Source organism: Hirundo rustica, chromosome 1 (assembly GCF_015227805.2).
Source record: "Hirundo rustica isolate bHirRus1 chromosome 1, bHirRus1.pri.v3, whole genome shotgun sequence".
NCBI classification, from domain to species: Eukaryota; Metazoa; Chordata; class Aves; order Passeriformes; family Hirundinidae; genus Hirundo; species Hirundo rustica.
The window spans coordinates 87842865-87863444 of NC_053450.1; the positions used below are offsets into that span (position 1 = coordinate 87842865).

Consider the following 20580-nt stretch of genomic DNA (forward strand, 5'->3'; position numbering starts at 1 on the left):
GGGCAACGTGCAAATGAAAAAAAAACCCCAAGCAACAAACACACAAAGCTACATTTTGATTGTTTCCTCATTTTGCAATCCTTCATCCCCTCTTGCTTGTCTGAGATGGCAGCAGCAGCAGGAGATGAGGTTTTGTCTCCCAGGGCTGTGCTTCCCCAGGATTGCTGGGGCTCCCCTCAGACAGATGCATCTCCCTTTCCTCAGCCTGTTGGTAGTGGAGACATGTACGGTGGGGTTGCCCACTGGTCCTCGCTTCAGCTTCCCCCTGCCCCTCTGCTCTCTTGCCTCATCCTGGGCTCCTTCAGGGCATGAGGGCAGTGGTTTTGGCAGGCAGTGTGATGCCGCTTGTCTGACCCGTCCTGCCTATGCAAGATACTTCCATCCCGCCTTCAGGGCCCACTCCCTCCAGTCTCTGGCTCTGCTCTGGACTCCCACCCTTTCCCACACCATATTCCAAGGCTGTCCCCTTGCCCAGTGGGGTGTATGCCAGAGCTGGCCCGAGCGAGAGCTGCAGCAACCGTGCTAGGGAAGATTGATAGCGTGGGGAGAGACCCCGGGCCATGTCCCAAGGAGTGCTGCCCTGCTGCAGCCAGTGCCAGCCCAGGGGAGACGTGAAGGGACTTTCTCGGGTCGCCACTTCATCTAAGGCAAATAAACTGGAGTTAAAGCCAAGAAACACATCGACTTCCTGGAACTCTGCGAGCCGTCCGCACAGCTGTCCCCACTCCCTGAACACATGCAAAGCAGAGCTTATAAGGACAGACAGTGTTGCTTTTGTGTCCTTCCTCAGCAAGTGGGGAGGGCGCAGGGGAGGGGATGTGCTGGGCAAAGCCCAAGGCCTGTCTTGTTCCGTGTTTCCCCTGCATTGCCTTCAAGTGATTCCCAGTGACTGGGGGAAGTCACACTCCCTTCCCACTGGCCTCCTCACAGCTGTGCAGGCAGGCAAGGATGAGGATGGAGGGGTGTTTGCAGTTGTCAGCACGGGGAAGGAATGGACGGATGTCTGCTTAGAGCCACTTGTTTTACTCTCCTGTTGCCCTGGCTTTATTTTGTTGCCTGAATGTGGCGTTGACGGTCCCAGGTTTGTTAAGCTGTCTTCAAATCTCAGTATCCTTTTTGCTTGAGCAAGCTCTTAAAGCTAACTTCAGTTTTCTGACAAAGGCTTCCTGGAGGGCCAGGTACTTACCAACAAGCTGATAAAAACTTGTATGAGGAGATGAGGAGCAGCTCACAGATATGTCTTTGATTGGGGGAAAGAATGCTAAGGTATTAGAAAAGTCTCAAAATTCATCAGCAGCTGCTCATCCTAAATGCAGCCATAGGTTATTGCAGTTCTTGCATTGCTGTGTGTTCTGTGTGGCACTGCTGTTCCTGGAAAAAGCAGTGCTGGTCAGGAGCTCAGTGCAGGTTCAGATCAAACTCTGAGGTGATTACCGAGTGTGCTGGGCTTTCCTGTTGGGAGCCAGGGGGCTGTCAGGTTTCGCTTTTGCTCTTGGTGCCAGAGCAGCTTTTGCCTAAGTTCTTGTTTTTAGCTGAGCACGACCACAGGCTCCTGCATGAAGGCTGTTCCCACAGCACATGGTGCTTTCGAAAGATGCAAACATGGCTTCTCTCTTCAAGTTAGCGAACGGAGCACAGGGCCAAGAGGATGGGCATGAATTCTTTTTGTATTATGGCTGCCTGGTAGCTGTGTGCATTGCTGTAAACCAGTTGGACCGTAAAGGTGAATTTCACCCAGGAAACCCCTGCTTTGTCCGTGTGGTGTCTCATTGTTAAATTAGTACAACTTCCTTGTTTTCAGTGTATTGCACCAGTGTAATGCCAGAGTATCATGTTGATTCAGAGTTGTTCACTAAAGGCATTAGCTAAGTTCAAATTCTGGTGTGCTTTATGGAGAGAAGCTTCTGGTCATTTGAGCCAAAGTCCTGAGGAGCATTACTAGTCCGTAAGTCACCAAAAAGGGATTTTTAAAAGCTACATAAAAACTAAATGTGCACACGTATCCCATCATGTATCCTTGTGAGGAAATAAAACAGGAGGAGTAAATATGTTTGAATATTTAAAATTTAGCCTAACTGTTAGATGTTACAGTAAAAGCATGCAAAATAGTCTGGAAATACAGGGATCATCTTGTTCTTGTTTAGCGCTTCTTCCCCTGTCCCACTCCCACCAAAAAATCCTCCATAACTCAGTTGTAAGGCATGTCCATGAGCATGTGGTTCACTTGTTTATTCCATGTCTGGGTGTATCTGTCTGTGTACAAGTTAGGCATATGGATGTAGACGTCACAGTGTTATTTCAAGAGGCAAAGTATTATACCTGCACTAACACAGGTAAAGGGATTGTTTCTCTAATAGCTCAGAGAGTTTATAGAAGAAGAAGAGTCTTTTTTTCTTTGGTGATCAGAGATGTTACTCCTTTTGGTTGTTGTTTTTATGTTTGGTTTGGTTTTTTTGTAGAGAAGAATGTTACTTACAGGTGCAAGTTCAAAAGTTTTGGGGTAGCATTCTTAATTTTTACTGTTAAGTGAAAGAGCAGCCACCAGATACTACCATGCCACTCTCTTTCTTTCTATGGTTGTCTTCCTTTCCCCATGGGCTGCTCTGTACTGGTGCTCCAGCAGTGGTGACAGTGAGGTGACGCTCCCAGTGTAATTTTCTACTGCTGTGGTGCGGAGTCAGCACCAACACTTCAGTAGCAAGGGCAGAGTTGGTATTAAAAAAGGTCAGTTGGGAAAACTTTGTTCATTTGGTTTTCCTTTGCCTTGAGGCAGTGCTTTGAATAGTGTTAACCCTTTTTTCTTCCCACACAATACCTTTTCACCCTTTTTCCTTCCTGCCAGCTTTGATGGAAAGTTACGTTCGAAAGGTAGTGCGGGTGATAGCGCGCGTCTCTTTTGGGGTGGGAGTGACCATTTGTGCTGGGGAGCATTGCCTTGTGCTCTGGGAGTAAAGTCCACTCCTCTTCTTAGAAGCTTAGTAGGAGACCAGCGCATCAGAAGCAGTTTGGAGCGCAGTGTAGCAGTTCTTAGGTATTACAGTCTCAAGGGTAAACAGTAAACTTTGTTTATTCAAATGTGATATCTCTCTTTGAAGTTCTGTTCTTGTCTATATTTGTATACTAGCAGGTCTGGCATTCATTTTAATGATCCTTGGGGTTTTTTCGTGCCACTTAGGAAAAAAAAAAACAGTGGGAAAGCCTTGACTAAGCTACTAGTGTTGCTAAGATGGAAATGATGAGGAAGGCTCAGCATTCCTGTTTGGACCTCATGGGAAAAAGTGGTTTGAAAGGCGTGGTGGCGGGGGGGTGCACATTCCTAAACCTGTCATTTCTTTTCCCTGTTTCTTCTCCCCCACTGTGTTCTGTACTAAATACTACAGTATGTATAATGAAACCAATAAAACTATTTGGCCAAGAGTGTTAATCTTTCCCTGGCCCAATTAGTGCATGGCTTCTACTTTTAACATTAATGTGGATTTTTTTCAGAAGGCAGAACAATAAGCAGCTTTGTGCTATGTGTACCAGGTTTTCCACCTTCTTGCCTGTATTGTGCGTTTCTTCCTATCTATTCCAAAGGGAGAGCTCATGTGCAAAGACAGTGGAGCGGTCTGGAACAGAGACTTGTACCAGCTCCCAGGGGTTGGGACGTGCTGCTCTGTGCTTGTGTAGCTGCGTCTCAGTTGCAAGTCAAGTGACTGTGACTCTGAAGACTCATCATTTTTTCTCCTTTCTTCTTCCTTCTCCTGTGGTCTGTGTTCTCCTTTTTGCTTCATTCGTGATGCTCTTCACCAAAAGGAGAAACAGCTGTAGCTGTTTAGAGTGGTCTTAAAACAAACAAATAAAAAAACCCAAATAAATACACATAAGCAAAGCGGGGGGAGTAACTGTTGATGGGTTCAGCTTTAACATACAGTGGAGTCACACTTTATCCCAAAGGAGGAAATAGGTCTAGCAAGTGTCTTCCTGTACAGACTGAATGGGAAGCAACAAGGCTTTTTTCTTTTTCTTTTTTTTTTTCTTTTTTTTTAATAGGCTCTGCTTTTGCAGTGTCTCTCCCATTAGCTGGTTGTGTGGGGCATCAGGGGTAGACCTCTGTCAGAAGCAGGAACTATAGGCCCCTCAGAGCTCTCTGTGGGATGGAAGTTGCCCCAGTTTCATGTTGTCAGCAGCCTCATCAAGTGGAAGGAGCACGTTCCTGCAGAAGAGACAGGTCTCTTGGTGTGGCCATGCAGAGAGGGCTGCATTGTCTTGTTTGGTCCGGTCCCCCCTACCATTTGTCAGCTCTCTTGCTTAGTCACTTGCTCTCTGCTTTTCCTCCTTTTCACACAGGATGAATGTGACACTGGGGGGTTTCTTCAAAGTAGGGGATGTCTTGAATGCTTGTGACCACTTCCCTGTTTCCTAGAGGCTTTGGTCCGATGTTGAATGCAACCTGAGGCTGCACTGTTTCTCGGCTTATTTCCTGTTTATCCTTTTTCCTGGAGGTCTTTGTTTTCTTTTGGGGAGAGGGAGGAAGGAGACTCTGTCAGCACAACCTCCATGCTGGGGCATTTGGTGTGAGCTGGGAAGGGTTTACAGTCCCGAAGGCAGTATGGCATAGGGCATCTGTGCTGCCTGTCTGATTCCCTGAGTTTCATAGGTGCTGTGGGAGAAAATCCCAACACTTCCCCATCCTCAGTGATGCATTATTTTTTAAAGAGGGGGAAAAAAAAAAACAAACCCAAAAACACCAGCCCAAAGCAAAAAAAAAAAACAAAACAAAAAAACACAACACCCCCACCACCAAGTCTGCAAGAGAAATCTCTCAGTATGTTCCTGCCTAAAGGCTCTCTGCCACGGGTTTTCCCACAGGAAGGAGTGATTTGGCCCAGCGTTCTTATTGTTTCTATATCCTATTGCAAATAGAAAGTTACACTTCTGAAATTGGTGTGTGCTGCTCATGCAGTTGTCTTTGTTTCAGTGGTGCACTTTTGTTTCATACAGGAGAGTGGGAAATACATAGGTAAATAAAAGCATGCAGCAGCAGTTCACTTGTGATCTCTAGACTGCTTTCGGAATTGGAAATTTTTAATGTGCAGAAAATGGTTGTAAGGACAAGATCTCTGACTACATATATTTGCATTTGGAGAAAGATATTTGGATTCAGAAAAGAAAAATAACTGTTGGCTCATAGAAACTATGAAAGGCTGTAATGTTAAAATATATAGCTTTCCCCCTGGAAAAAAAAAACAAAACAAAAAACCAAACAACAGAGCAAGTTGGTGGGTTTTTCTAAAACAGCAGGTAGGATTTTTTTTCATGTGCATAAATGCCTGCCTGTTCTGCAGTCTCTCTCTGTGCATTTCCCATTTTCAGTGTTGCTAAAAACACTAGAAATTCTGACTCTAGTTCTCTGGGAAGCTACTAAGCTGTCTTAAAGTTACCTTGGCAAACACAGGAGTCTTTACAGTTACACAATAGATTTTTTTTCCAGGATGTATCAGTGGTGACATTAATGTGCTAGGTATTGACTGAAAGAGGAATGAATATGTGTGTTTTGGAAGGATTTGTGTATTTTGTTTGTTTACGTTTTTTGTTCTTTTTTTAAGGACTAAAGCACTTATTTTAACAGAAATACCTCCAAATAGTTTAAATTGTTGCTTATTTTTGGCAGTGCTAAGCAGATGGAGCAAGCAGTTTTAGATTTAGGCCAGTCTTCAAAATAATTGTATTGCTTATTCTATTGAAAAGTGAGCTACCATGTAAGTGATTAAAATAAGCTGGGGGCAGGGGGGAAAGAAATAATTATGTTGCTCGTGAATGAGATGGACCTTTTTTAAAAGCAAACAAAATAACAGTAAAGTTACAGCAGTTAGAACAGTTAAAACAAAATGAAGCCAAACAAATAAATGGCTCCCATAATTACTGGAGAAAACAGAAGGATGGCAGCTTGGCCTCACCTTGGAGCAAGAAATCCCTGTGCTGAAGGGATCACTAGTAGTTTCTTAACAGAAAAGTACAAAAATAATAAGGGAAAAGTTGTTTTGAATTGTTCAGGTTAGTCTGCTCTGGTTTTGAAGGTGCAGATGGAAAGCAGCGTTCATTAAGAGGTTGATGTCTTCCTGAGCCTTCCACTACCTGGGTTTAGTCAGGTCCCAGGTTTTGTCTCTAGACTGCAGCGGCTTTCTGTGCCAGGTCATCTGTGAGCTGCTCTTTAGAAGGTCGGCAGCTAAATGTAGGAAGGTTGAATCCGCTGCTTTGTCTGGCATGGTGTGAAGTGAGGAACCACCTGACACAAGGTGGGCGCTTTCTTTTTGCCTGCCTGTTCTTGAGTGCTCCAAATTGTTGGCAGTTGTGGTAACATAGTTTATTGTTTTCATATGCTGTTCAAACAGCATGTGAAGATGTGCTGCGTGACTGATTTGCATGTCATCCTTGAGAATGTCATTTTTTTAAAAGGAAGAAACTGTGTCAGCTGTGGTTTGAAGGCAATTGTCGTTGTTCCCTTGATAAAAGGAAAACCTGTATTGAGCTTACTGGTTGTGATTTGTAAATTTGAGATGATGAAATGTCCACAGTATGTTTGTTTTCTTAATGAAATAAACATTCTGCTTGTAAGGTTATAAAGGTTTATTTCTCTGTTAAAACCATATCAATAGTTTTCTATATTACAAATAACCTTTTCCAGAGTCCATAGCCATGAGTGCCGTGGGCAGAGAACTCCTGTTTCTTACGTGTTGATCATTCCCCATCACTACTAAAAATCATGTTTAACTGCCCTGTCATTCTCCAGAGAGAACAGGTACCCTTCCTTAAACCCCAGTGATATCATGATAAGTTTGTGGTTTTAGAAAGGGGTGTGGAGGAATTCTGTTGATACATACAGTGGTTACTTACGTCTTCAACTCATGTGGGAACCTTGGGCACTGGATGTGAGGAATGTGCCAAATGGTCCCAGAAACCTCTGTAGTAATTTCACCACTGCTAGAAGGAAGGAGGTGGCAGCCATGAGTTCATGTATAGGCGTAAATGTTAATCTTCCAAGAAGAGAAAGAGAAGGGGGGAGCAGTGCATGTATGAAATTGAATCACCTAAATTCTCTAGGTGCAGAATATTCTTCCAACTTCTTAATCAAATGTCACTACTGTCAGTGATAGGCTAGCTTGCTCTCTCTTCCTCCATTTTTTGCTGGCTTAATGCTTCAGACCAAGCTGGTAGGGGTTTCTTTGTTTGCCCGGGTTTTGCCACTGATGGAAGCAGCAGCATCTCGCAGCCCAGTGCCTGGGTGCTCATGAGAATGAGCCCTTGGCTGCACTGGCACTGCTGGTGTGCTTCTGTCATCAGACCTATCTGGTAGTCAGGGGAGCCCTCAAAATAAAGGGCTGTAGTCTTACTTTCCTAAATTGGCTTCCATAAAAGCTTACTCCCTTTTTCTTTTTTCCTTCTCCCTCGTGTAGTGCTGGAGGGTGCTGCTGAAGAAGAGGCTGAAGAGCCAGACGCAACTGTACATACTACACTAAGTGAAGAGACCAGCAAGCCAGAAGAGAGCCACAGTCAATCAGGGGAGAAAGATGAAGGTAATTGGTTCAACTAGCTCTGTGACTGTGAATTAGGACCTTGATTAAGAATGTAGAAACATTTCTCACCCATCCATACACCTTATTGTGTGAAGAGTATAAGATACATTGAGCAGAAGCACTGGTGCATACATTTCTTTTCCCATCCCTAACTTCTGTCTGTCTGAAAAGTCTGAAATAGGTTGAACAGAAGCATGGGCACATAAATTCTCAACCAGCACTGCAGGCTTCCAAACTAAGATTTTCTTGGCTCACAGTAACTTGGCACCACATAACTTAGCCTCAAAAAACCACCTGTTTATAATCCTCAAACTTATGTTCCAAAGACAGTATTATGCAGAGATCAAATGTTCACAGATAAACGTGTTCCTCCTTGTTCACTCTCATATACTCTTCTGTTGCAGTGACTTTCTCACAACACACAGTAAGATTCTATGCTTTCCACCAGAGGTGACAGAGCAGTAGACTTGCAGGGTGTTCCTGTTTGTTAGGAACAACAAGGGGAAAGGAAAGCATCTTCTTTTTCAAACTTGTAAAGAGGAAAATAGAAGGCCTTTCCTGTGTGTTTGACGTGTGTGTATGTTCAGAAGCCAGAGATGAAATTTTGGTGTATTTTGCATTTGGTATCTGAGATAGGAGTATCCCTGCTACTTACAGCATGTGATGGAGAAGTTTGAACCTTGACAGCTTCAGCTGTGACATTGGTCATGTATGTAACACATATTCTCCATGGGCTAGTATGGCTTGATATACCAAAGTCACGTATGTGCCCTCTGCAAGCAGTAAAGAGGCAACAGGGGGAATACAGGGTTTTGTTTTGGTTGGATTTTTGCTACTTTAGCTTATTCTCTATACAGAGCTGGCTTAAACCACGCTTAAAAGAGAGCCCAGTACCCTACACTGTCTTACTAATGCCTTAATTGTGCAGTCCTGTTTAAAACTCATTCCTGCTTGAATGACTGTGCTTGCCAGAGTGTGCATTCATCAGTACTGCTCTACTAGTTCATGGCGATCACAAGGTACCACAAATGCCATTTCACAGCAAGGGAATGTAAAGTAAGTCACTCTATAAGGTCCATATTTAATTAAGGTTGAAAATGAAGAAAATGGGAATGTCCTATGAGAAAAATGTACACTTTGTCCTATATGCATTCCAATATGAGAAGGTTGTCCTGTTATAAGAACTCCAGTTATTATGGCCTGTTGCCTGTGCTCCATGATGATCCAGCAGAGTGTGATGTGAGTTACAGGCAGGTGAAAGTACTATGGGATGTTTGGGTTTTTTTAAGATGGCCCAGGAACTCCTATGTGTGTTTTTGTCTTTGATTCCAGAGAAGCAGCTGGAAAGCTTAAACAGCTATAAGGTCTCACCAAGTTCACCAAACAGTTTGGACGGAGCAGACTTGTCCTCCATTGATGCCATGATGTCAGCAGTGATGAATGTGGGGAAGATTGCTGAAAACGGCGGGAATTCTCAAAATGTCAAATCCCCCTCAAAGTCTCCTGCACCAAATCGGATTGGCAGGAGGAACCAGGTACGTAAACCCAAATGTAGGGAGGGCAGTGGGGAGACAAGCAGCTGCCTGGAAAGTGATAAGACGTAATTTACGTTTCTTTGATTGTTTAGCCGTTTTCCCCCTCAGCAGTTGTTTCTTGCCTCTGCCATTGTTCCTCTGTGTATGTTTTCTGGCATCTCTCCAGACCATAACTTAGAAAACTGGGAATCAGAAGGGTACACTTGCTTGAACTGACACAGAAAACGTTTGAGCACAAGCCCCAGTGCCATGCAATAGGGAGCTGGTCTAGCAGATGCCCCTAGCAGTGACAGAGTCACCTAAGAATTGCCATATTGTCCTGCTACATCCTTTCTCCGGGCTCTTGCATTCACATAAGTTTATGAGGTGTGTAGTTGCCCTGCAGAAGATTCAGGTGATTTATGGTTAAAGGTGGAACAAAACATTCATCAGGATGCTCAGTTCGTATGTGTAGTGTAAGGTGCCCTTAACTTTTTTGTTAATAAAAGCCTGAAGAACTATTGCAGAATGCCTTGTATGAATTTTGCAGAGTAAATATATGTAGTTTTATCAGGTTTTTTCCATTTACCAGTTGATGGCACCAGCTGATAGCAATATTGATCTGAACAAGTGAAAGGAGAGAGTTGTATCAGTTAAGCTGTGGTTATTTTTATCCATGTTTTTCTCCTGCTGGGCCAAGCTCCACCAAAGAAGGTGCTGCAGAATATCAAGAAAACCCCCAGATCCCTGTGGTCATTTGACTTTAGAGCTTGAGGTGAAGCACAGAGACTTTGTAAACGAATCAAGATGTAATAGGGACCAGAAAGACTGAGAGGCATGACTCATGTGATGTTCCTATAGTAGTTTATTAATAGCTTGCTGAGTAGCTGCCCAGTTGACAGACTTACAGCTTGTCTTCGATTTTTTAGCATTAAAGGAGTTATAAGCCATTAGCTGTAAATGGACATCTTTGAATGAAGAATGGACAGTATACAGACAGCTGTGTTTGTGGGATTCTGTTGTCTAGCACCTGGCTCTAAGGTTTATTTACAATGTTCTCACTTAGGGGCTTCCCTGGTTCCTTGATTTCATCATGTGAAGTGAGGCACTGGAGTCAGACCAGTCTCAGGGCAGTGCTGTTTCACAGCTGTCCACCGGTACACCATGTGGTCTGGCTTCAGGGAAGTTTATTAGTGTTGCTGACCTTTATTCCACCTGGTATTTCGGTGGGCATCGAATCAAAGGAAGCTCTAGAGTAAATGTGACAGGATTAGGAGGGATTCTTACAGCATAAAAATAAACAAATACATTGAAAACATAGTAAATAGCCTATTTGTCTTTAGGCTGAAAGATTGTTAAGGCCAGAGGGGCAAATGGCTAGATTACTGAGAAAATAGAGGTGAGATGTGAAATACTAAGTGGGTATCAATCTTGTTAGCATGCTCTAATACAGGGAATTTCCACTTTCAGCATAGCAGAATGAAAGCACTGAATTGTTTTACTGTGTAGCAGTGCAGAGACCTCAGATTCTGGTCAGAATATGCCCCTTATTATAATTTCAAGGATAATAACAGCTGGTTTTCTGGGTCTGACTGCCGTTTCCCATGAGTTGGCAGGGAAACATTTTGCCCTGAACCTTTGTCCTAAAGTCTATGGTTCTCTTTATAATGCTGACTTTATCTTGGCTGCCGTCTACCCATAGTCTAATAAGCATGTTCTCACATCAGCTTGCATGTATTTTAACTTCTCATTTGCTTTGCTCTTGAAGAAGATAAAAAGTGTGACAGAGGTGTTTTTTGGGCTGGAGAAAAACAGACAGACTTAATGCACAACTCCAAAAGCATTTACCATCAGTTGAATGCAGAGCAGTTGTGCCAGATTGACTTACTGAAGGGAGAGTAGCTGACAAATGAGCTGCTAATTTTATCTTTCAGTTCGAGAACCGTGTTTTCACTAGCTTGGCTCTGGAGGGGTAGCTGAGTTCTGTATTTTAAATTGGTGAATGGGGGTCCTTTTACAGTAGGGATGCTAATGTTTTTTGGTCTGGATTGGGTTAGTCAAGGGATTTGCTTGAGCTGTGTTTTGGTATGCAGCATGTAGCCTGTCTGACCACAGGAGAAAGTTTGGGTTTTAGTTAATAATAAACCCCAGATTCAATACTAGTCAGCTCTGGCTAAGCTATAGTGTGTTTCTGATCTTTGCTTCAAGGTGAACTGGTAATTACTCTATCTTCTCTTAATTTGCTGATTTGAAGAGAAGGCAGTCTGGAAAGCAGGCTTTGAAATCATCAAGTGCATCATGTAGAAACTGCAGCACTCGTTTTAAGAGGAGGGGGGCAAAAAACCCGTAGTGGGTTGATAATTTTGCAGAAATAGCCTGGGGATTAAGCATCATCTAAGCTGTCAGCACGTATTGCAGGGGTTTTCCTCACGGCACAGTGTGTTTGTTCTCTGTCCTGAGCCAGCTTTTAACAGGGTGCAGTATAATTGGAGCTGAACATTACTCCATGGTCAGGTTGCAAATAGTAAAATTAAAGTTCTATAAGTAGGATGGAATGAATGTTTGTGACTTACACGTTTGTATATAAAAAATGGGGGGGGGGCACTGAGATGATGCATTTTAATTTTCTTTGAGTGTTCAGACTTCATAATGGCAGCCTTTCGTGCTTTCTTTTAATGTTTTGCAAGTGCTAATACATTAGACCTTGGCATGTATGTGTGGCCTACAGTGATTACCTTTGGGATGCAGAGGCTGAAATGTAGTTGGAAAACACATACAAGCAAAAGAGCGGGGAGAAGTGGGAGAACCTAATGATTCCATTTTAGAAACAAAGTCTGAAGACTTGTTTTCTTCAGGCAAAATGGTAAAATAGCTCTTCATCCATGTCCATAGGTCACAGAAGTTATTGCAAAATTATTATGGCCCTGTTTTTGAAAATAAAATGTAATATAGGGACTCTCTAGAATGGTTCCCTAAATAATGCAGGAGAGGATAGTACTTTACTGGGACATAAAAAAGAACTTTCTCTAATAATATGTCAGCATCTTGCCATCCTAATGTGCCAGAGAATTTGTCACAGAGACTTGGGTTAGTCATTCTCAATGTTCTTTGTGAATGCTTGTGTCTGACAACCTGGAAATGATTGCTTCTGAGTTGATTACTTTGGAATATCACTGGGGAAGAGAATTGTGTGGAGAGAGGAAATACATAGACACACTCATACCCATCGACTAGCAGCTAAAGAGCTGCTGAGAATGGGTTCTGCTTTTTGCTTGTTTTCAAACTTTTACTAAGGATACTTAAGATAGCCAGCAAAGAACTTCAGTAGGAAAGGTCACTTGGCATAAAAATCATGCTTTTCCATTGGTCAGCAGAGATGGTTTTTGTGCTGTCTTGTTACTAGAGGTGTGCATCATTCTAATAGAAAACTGAGGTTTAATTTTGAGTGCCAAGTTATATTCCTTTTAATATACAGGCCTTGGTGCATAAGCCATGCCTGGCTTCCTGGTGAGGTTGTGAAAATGCCCTTTACATCATCCAGTAGCCATCCTTGTGGACAAATTGAGGCAAACAGCTTTGGTTCCTGCAAGAGTGCCGTTTCATCTTTGGCTGGAAGAGTGGTGGCTTTGCTCAGTGTCTCAAGGGCATACTTAAATCAGGCTGAGCTCTCTGGTTGGCTTCATTGTTTGTACTGTGGTTTGATGATGGTTACTCCTGGTTCTCACCTGGGTGGAGAATGATGGGGATCATAATGTGTTCTTCTGGAGTCACGTACAGTCCTGCATTGTCACCTCTTTCTTGCCATGATCTCATCAGATCTTGCAAGCTTCAGAAGGGTGTGGCCTGGCTGGTGTGCCTGGATGGGATGCTTCCAGCAGAAACACAGGATGCTAAAGGAAATGGTGCTGATGATTCAGTGAATGCCACTCTTCCTTCTGAGTCAGCCGTGGAGCAGAACGTGCAGCCCCTACAAAAGGGCACCAAGATAGTGCTTTGCCATCAAGATGGGGTGGAAAATCTGAAGTTCTGACAACTTGTGCTGTTAAAAATCTTTGGGAAGAGTAATGAAGTTTGCCCATATATTCTGACAGTATTCCAGGAATTACTTTTTGGTCAGCTAAATTCTTCCTGGCAGTTTGAGCTCCTTGCAATTGCCTTCACTTCCTGTCCTAAACTGCTGCTGCTGAGTATCTGTGTGCTGTTAAAACGGCTGTTGTGCTTCTGTGGTAGTTGAAATCGCCCCTGTTTATAAATTCAGAAGTTTCTGAAACTTGCTTGAGGGATCTGTCAGATTATAAATGTATAAATGCAAGTTATTCTGTTAGTAGTGGCCTTTTGTACTTGGGGTGATGGATTATGTTTTTCCACCCTCATCACTGACAGCTTTCTAGCCCTTTTACATTGATATTCCTTCTGATTGTTTTGTTCTTTTTTGTCCGAAGGAAACAAAAGAAGAGAAGTCTTCCTATACCTGTCCTCTGTGTGAAAAGATTTGCACTACACAGCACCAGCTAACTATGCACATTCGTCAGGTATGCAGAGCTCTTGATTTCTTACTTTTATTAAGTTTTTCATTTGACAGGCTGTGTTTTGCAGTGGTGAAAAACAATTCCATGTGTTAGCCAATGAAATGTTTCCATTGTTTTGCTTTTATTTTAGCCTTCCCTTGCATTTTCTTCAAAAAGCTCACCCCACAAACCTAACCCTGAGGTGGGTAATTTTCCTCCCTTCCTTTCCTGGCATTCCACCCCCCACCCAGTGGCTCAAACAAGGATGTGTGTCCTGTTCTGCATAGCTTAAGGTATCCTAAGGATCCGGAAAACCACTTCCATCATGAGGCCTAAGTCCTGTTTTATTATCCTGTTTGAGTACAGATCTTTTTACTGGTCATGCAAATTAAGAAGCAGGAAGACATGATTTTGAAATCAACACAGTGTAGAAGAGCCTCTCAGTCTTTCACAGGATATAGCAGTTTGGGGAGGCTTTTTGTTTTTTCTTTCTTTTTTTTTTTCCTGGATAAGTCACTTTTTTTTTGTCAGCTACAGGCCTGTTCTTGCTCCTCCTGAAATACATGCATACTTAATAAGAAAAGGTTTGCCCTTTTCTCCAGCAGAAGGTTCTGCTTTGGATGCTAAGGTGTGGTTGATGACCGGCTTCGCTAGATACTTACTACTTCAGTTTTTCCTCCTGTACTGTAACTGTTACTTATTTTTTCTTACTTGCTTGGTGGTTTGGGGGTTTTTTTTTGTTTGCTTTTTTTTGTATGTGAAGAAATCTTCTGAATGCAAGTAAGAAAGAGTGGTACATATAGCACAGTAGCTAATGGCCATAACTGGACCTTGTAATGCATTCTTGTGGCCACAGAAGTCTGCATGTACACTCAGAAGCAGTTTAGTTTTGTTGTCTTACTACACAGTAAGATTAAAATTAGTATCTTTAAAGAGTATTTGTTTTTAAGTGTCTGTCTTCTTCTGTGAAGTTCGTAATTCCATCCTCTTTCCTTACCCCTCTTACAACCCCAAACCACTGCACAGCTTAAAGTGTCCCAAGGTACCATTTGTCTGATGGTTTGTTGCTGAGTCCCTCTGTATCCTCTTTTGCTGCAGACCCAGAAGAAATGCTGCATTGCAGGCTGTTTGAAACAGCTACTTGTGCTGGTGCATTAAGGGGTTAAAGATGAAGGGGGAAGGAGGGGGGCTGGAGTTGAGGGAGGAGGGCTGAGGAGGAGAGGTATCCACAGGGCACACCTTCATATGAGGTATTGTGCCAAGTGGCTCTTTAGAGCTGCTTCATTTAAGATGTTTATAGTTCTTGCTGATATTTTACTGGCACTTCAGAAGGGGCATTCAATGAAAAAAAATCATTGCTTTCTCCAGCATAACACTGACACTGGAGGGACAGACCATTCCTGCAGCATCTGTGGAAAGTCTCTGAGCTCAGCGAGCTCCCTTGATCGCCACATGCTGGTGCACTCAGGTGAAAGGCCATATAAATGTTCAGTATGTGGACAGTCCTTCACCACCAATGGAAACATGCACAGGTGAGTGCTGATCGTGTCCCAGGAGTTTGGAAAGGATTACAGCATCGGGGGCCGTTTGTTTCCTTGGAGGGATTAGCAAGCTGACTAAAGACACTTGAGCAGGAAATGGGGAGTGTATGTGACCTACAAATGTGGCATAACACACACTACAGCTACTAGGATGCTTAAGTAGTGGGAGGAAATCAGAATTGAGAAAGATTTTCTAGCTTGCTTTAAGTATTACCAAGAGTTGTTATAGTTTGTGGTTTGGTTTTTTTTTTAAGTAATAGTAGTAGTAGTAGTATGACAAATGGATTTTTCTCAGGGGATAAAAATACATAGCTAAGCTATATAGGAGCTTCTAATTTCGTAGCTTCAGAGTCATGGATTCAAGTGGTTGTGTTAGAACATCTCGGCTTTTGTTGGTGTTACGTACTTAGGTATCCAAGGGCAATCATGAAGATGCCTCTTTGGTATACTTACCTTGTTTTTAAATACATATATCAATATTTGTTTGCACTATAGACAACTTACTGCAGTGTAGATCTAACAAGTTCTCTGCAGTCCAAATTTCCAAGTGTAGTTTCCCTTGTAGTGATGTAGCAATATGTACAGTTGTCAGCTGGGGAAACAAAATGTTAAAGCACATGGATTTTCCTTCCCCTCTCTCATCCCTTGATTCAGTATTCATTTATTTGCATGGGTGTAACATCTCAGAACTGATTAAGACTTCATGGATTCCCACATAGCTTTAGTCCCCATATCAAAGAGTTTACAGCCTACAAAGAAACTGTAAGACGGGTGGGGGAAAATAATATTCCTTACAAGCAGAAGGGCAGGAATGATGGTTACGGTCTGGTTCTGTGTGGAAAGGAAGAGGTCTTGTTTCCCATTACCAATACTTTTCCAAGCAGTGTGCTATAGATGGAATGAAAGGCTGATTTTGATGACAATAGGAAAGATAACATTGTCCTGCACAATGGGAGCAATACCTGCTAGCAGCATTACCTTTTCTGTGTCATTTTGCTCATGTTAAACACTTGGGTGAAAAGAAAGGGAATGCAGTTCTGTAATTCCATATTTATTCAGCTTACAAATGATTGTAATTGGGGAGAGTTGGCAAGAGAGATAAAAAAATGAGAAGGGAAAAACATGAAGAGATACTGGCCTTGGGCACTGCATAAATCACACATCTGACTCAACTGACCAGAGGTGCTGTGAGCCACGTTTGCCAGGTCGGGTCATTACTCTGTGTGACGTGGGAAGGCAGGGCCACTGCTGATTGCACCTGATGCCACTGTCAGTATCCAAGGGTGACTTCCAGTGATGGAACTCTGAGATGGTCAGTCGCTTGTGTCTGGGTGGCTTGCTGAAGGTCTGCTTATGTGGTTTATTTGGGTTTTTGCTCACTGGACATCCCCTGTGCTCCCCTAGAAGCAGGAAAGGGAGGTTTCCTCTGCAACTTGACTCCAGCAAAATCCTGAGCACACTGAAATATGCTAGTTCTGCTAAAGGAGAGTTGTGGTTGGCAGACGGTGCCTTCTGATCTTTTTCAGTGAATAACCTTTCCTTGTTGCTATAACTGACTGTAATACGGGATCTTGTGGTTGAAGGAAAGCATGAATGTGCAAGTAGGCAGATGAGGATAAGTGCAAAGTGAAATCAAATTTTTTATCTGGTGCCATGACATACTCACAAGGAAGATGTTTGTTTTGCCCACCAGTACCTCCTCCTGAAACAGGTATTTCTGATCTAAGATGGTGTGAAGTAAGTTTCTTTTTCAGGCATCTCAAACTTAGCTGGAGCATCATGTCCAGTGGACTGTCAGTGCTGTGGCTGAATGCATCTCACATCTCATTCAAAACTGCTCCTGCCTCAGGATTCTGGAGCAAGGACCTGTTTGCCAGGTTCTGCCTCCCCTGTAACTCCTGTAGGCCACGTCTGTGATGGTGCCATGTCTGTACCAGCTAGACGATACTACAAGTCCATATTTCTCCTCTTTTGTGTGCAGTTCTTTTATTGTTCTCTATTTTTGTGCTACAGAATCTGAGTAATGACACATGTATGTCCAAACCAGAAAAAAAAAAAAAAAAAAAAAAAAAAAAAAAAAAAAAAAATTATAGAAAAATTTCTCATGTGCCCCTGGTAGCTAGCATGGTGGTATCCCTGGACCATTGCACAACATAGGGTCAGAGAGAGGAGTTACAGGTTTAGCAGAAACTTGTGATGTGCCGGTAAAGAATCAGTGTAACTTGTCAAAGTCCTGCAGGAGCTTCCCAAGATTTACTGCACTTACACCAAATATGCTTAGTTTGCAGGAGAGGAGCAAGGGAGAAGTTGGTCTGCTGTTATCTGAATGGGGGAAAAATGTGTGGGCTTATGCCACGTTCATCCTCTTTTTTTTCCCCTCTGCCATTTTCTGGCTCTTACTTAGCTATCTATACTATTTTTAAATCCAGACTTTTAAAAGACCTTTTAGGGGAAAAAGTTCAATGAAATGGTTTTGTCTGGGGAAATACTGTGCCATGGGAGTAGTTACTGCTGTTCTATCACAGAATGAAATTTCTGATCTATCTTTCAGCCTCAAAGCAGCCACATCATTAGACATTCGGCTGAGTAGAGGAGGGAAGGAGACAAGTTTTGGTTATTTTTTTGGATTAGAAACTGATTACCAATGTTGTAACTGTTAAGTGCCGACCATCTCCATCAAAAGTATTTTTTCACCACCTTCACTTCACCAAGGGAGAAAAAAACTCCAGAGCTCTTAGTTGATGCTCTTTTGCATTACAGTAAAACTTCTGTGCAGCAGCCAAACTTTTTGTCGAGTGAGTGGGAATGCTGTTTCTTGCACATCTCTTCCTTGAGTTAGTGTAGCTGTGCTGGGGTGTTGCATGTACTCTTCACTTGTGAAATCGATGCTGGCCTTCCTGACTCCCACAATACATGCAACACTTCATTTGTAAATGAGTCATAGCCTCTCACATGAAGTCCAATTGCTTTTTGTTGTGCTCCTTGGCTCTTCGTCAACAAGTTAAGTTGAATGGGCACAGCAGGCTGGGGTGGAGGTGGAAGGTTCTCTTGTGCAATACTAGTAAGAAAAAAGAGGTTAAAACCTACTTCCTTTTCTGACCAGTGTGACTGTTGGCCAGGATTTTCAACAGGGAACTTTGAGCCCAGGGTATCTCAGAAAACTCTCTTACAGGCTGCTTGTGTTCAGGAGTGACCTGAGCCTTCTGTGGGGACAGTCACATTTGGAGAGAGCAAAGGTCTCTGGAGAGTGCTCAATGTCCAGAGCAAAAAACTGATTTCTCATTCTTCCTGATGTGCTGTCAGACTGTCTGCTGCCATATCAGTGTTGCTCCTACCATTTGTGTGGGGTTGGTGTGATCCAATACAAATGGAAGGTCTGTTAGTGCCTGGCATCAGCATCAGGAATTGCTCTGGAGATGATGCTGAGTTTTTTAGAGTTTTCTTTTTGACCAGTATTGGAAAGAACAAGTCTTCTTGGAAGCAGCAGGCCTTCTAGAATCAGAAGCTGATTAGGGATTTGGGCACATTGTTTTCCTGGTGCTCTTTAAGAATCTAGAGGAAAGAGTTAGATCACATTAGTTTTGAGCTGAACATTCCTGTAACTGGCACTGTAATGATCAGTACATAAGAAAATTTGCAATTTAGGGTATGCCTTATCCTCACACTTCCTTGCTAGATAGACAGACCCTGTGGCTTTCTCTCAGTCACAGTGAATTAAAGTTGAATACTCATATCTCCATCAGGAGCATAAACTATATAAAGGGTCAGGGGTGTGTAAAGAGTTTCTGTAGCTCTGTAGGAGCTGGGGATTTCCAGTGTACTGTCTCCACTCAAAAGATTGCAGCTACTAAAGACTTTCCAAAGATTTTCCATCTGTACTGTCACAGTAACTCCCTAGGGAGTTTGTCTGTGAATAATCCCAACTCTGAGCAGCCCTTTTGGGTCTAGACTGACACCAAATAGGAGATTTCAAGTCTTTCACTGCATCTAGCACTGCCTCTCCCCAAAATGCAGACAGAGGAGTTAGGCTGCTACTGTGGTTGTAGTGGTGATTTGTGAGCATTAGGAAGGGACCTTGACGTAGAGAAAAAAATTTTATTTGGCTTAACTGTGTTGCATTCAAATAGAACGTGCATCAGCCTTCGGTGGAAAGGGCGATGCCTCCACTTGCTCCAAAAGTGTTTCCTTTGGGGGTAGGATACTTTGCCAGCAGTTCCTTTTTCATTTCTGTGACTAAGGATAGCCCATGCCTATCACTTTAAAGTCACATTTTCCTCCCTGCCAAAGACATGCTCTCCATGCAACTAGAAAATGTTAATGGGGTATAAATGCCAAAAGGGAGGCGAGAAATGACCTTCCTGCCAGTTTCTAGTGGGAAGCTATTAAAGGCTCTGTGGCAAGTCTGAAAACAGTAAAGGGATAATACATGTGTTTCAGCCACAGCTTCCTAGTTTGGTAAACGAAGGAGCATTGTCCATGGCTGGTTTTCTCCAGATTGTCCAAATAAGTCCGGTAATGCAAACTACTGAAGTGTTTAATTTGAAACTAAAATGTAGCAAATATCTACCTTCTTTCTCTTCTTCCATTCCTTGCCCCATATGTGACAAAATTATTCAGAATTTTTTTTATTTACATCCTGCTTAGGTACTTGTGAACTTGTGGGCTCTTTATGTACCATCTCAGGAGCAGGTCTCAAAAGTTTGGGGATTTTTTTTTTTTTGGCACATGTGAAACACCACATGCAACAACCACATGCAGAAGTCTTTGAAACTCAGATTGGAAGATCTGGATCACAGAAGCTATGCTTTGAAGCATTCTTACAAAGGGTCCTATCAAAGAAGGTATTTCTTCTTTTAATTAAGAAGGCACTTTCATTTCTCAGTCTTACTTTCAGTACTAGGTAGTTTTCCCAAACTTCTGATTTTAATATGCTATGGAGAGATAAACAGCTGTCTTTTAAATCAAGGTATGGTACTGTTCCAATGTTCAAGTCCTTCTGAGACGCTTTATGTGTGCACCTGTGTCTTGCTGACTGAGTTTCTTGAGAGCGACCGAAAATGCGCATGCTGGAGGGTAATCTGTGAATTTTTACGTTTTAACTGGCCATCTTTGCTGTCACATGAAGAACGTGCACGTCTGGAAGATTGTAATGTACTGCTCAGAAAATGAGTGTTGGATCCTGATAAAGGCATAGGGGTTGAGATGCGTGCACTTCAAAGGTTTCCCTGCTCCCTTTAACAGGAGTCTGTGTGTCATGGGCAGGCGTGCACACAGGCCACCTGTGACTCTGCAAATGTCCAATAGACAGAGTGTCCTCTAGATCTGGCTGAATCCATCCTCTCCCTGCATTCCACCTGTGAATTGCTCCCATGTTATTTATGGCATTGGCCTGCTTCCAGCGCGTTGTGTGTGCTTTGTGGGGTGCAGCGCAGTAACAATGCCCGGCCTCTAAGTACAAATA

The 20580-nt window shown here is 42.9% G+C and overlaps 1 protein-coding gene across 5 annotated transcripts in view; it reads left to right on the plus strand.

Annotated features, from left to right (window-relative positions):
* RREB1 (ras responsive element binding protein 1) overlaps nt 1-20580 on the plus strand; it is a 121847-nt gene that overhangs the window by 49472 nt on the left and 51795 nt on the right. For all 5 annotated transcript variants that reach the window (XM_040063583.1, XM_040063585.1, XM_040063575.1 and 2 more), the window contains 4 exons: nt 7437-7556; nt 8889-9091; nt 13513-13602; nt 14947-15110. In XM_040063583.1, the coding sequence (XP_039919517.1) occupies nt 7437-7556; nt 8889-9091; nt 13513-13602; nt 14947-15110 (577 nt within the window). The remainder of the gene's footprint in view (nt 1-7436; nt 7557-8888; nt 9092-13512; nt 13603-14946; nt 15111-20580) is intronic.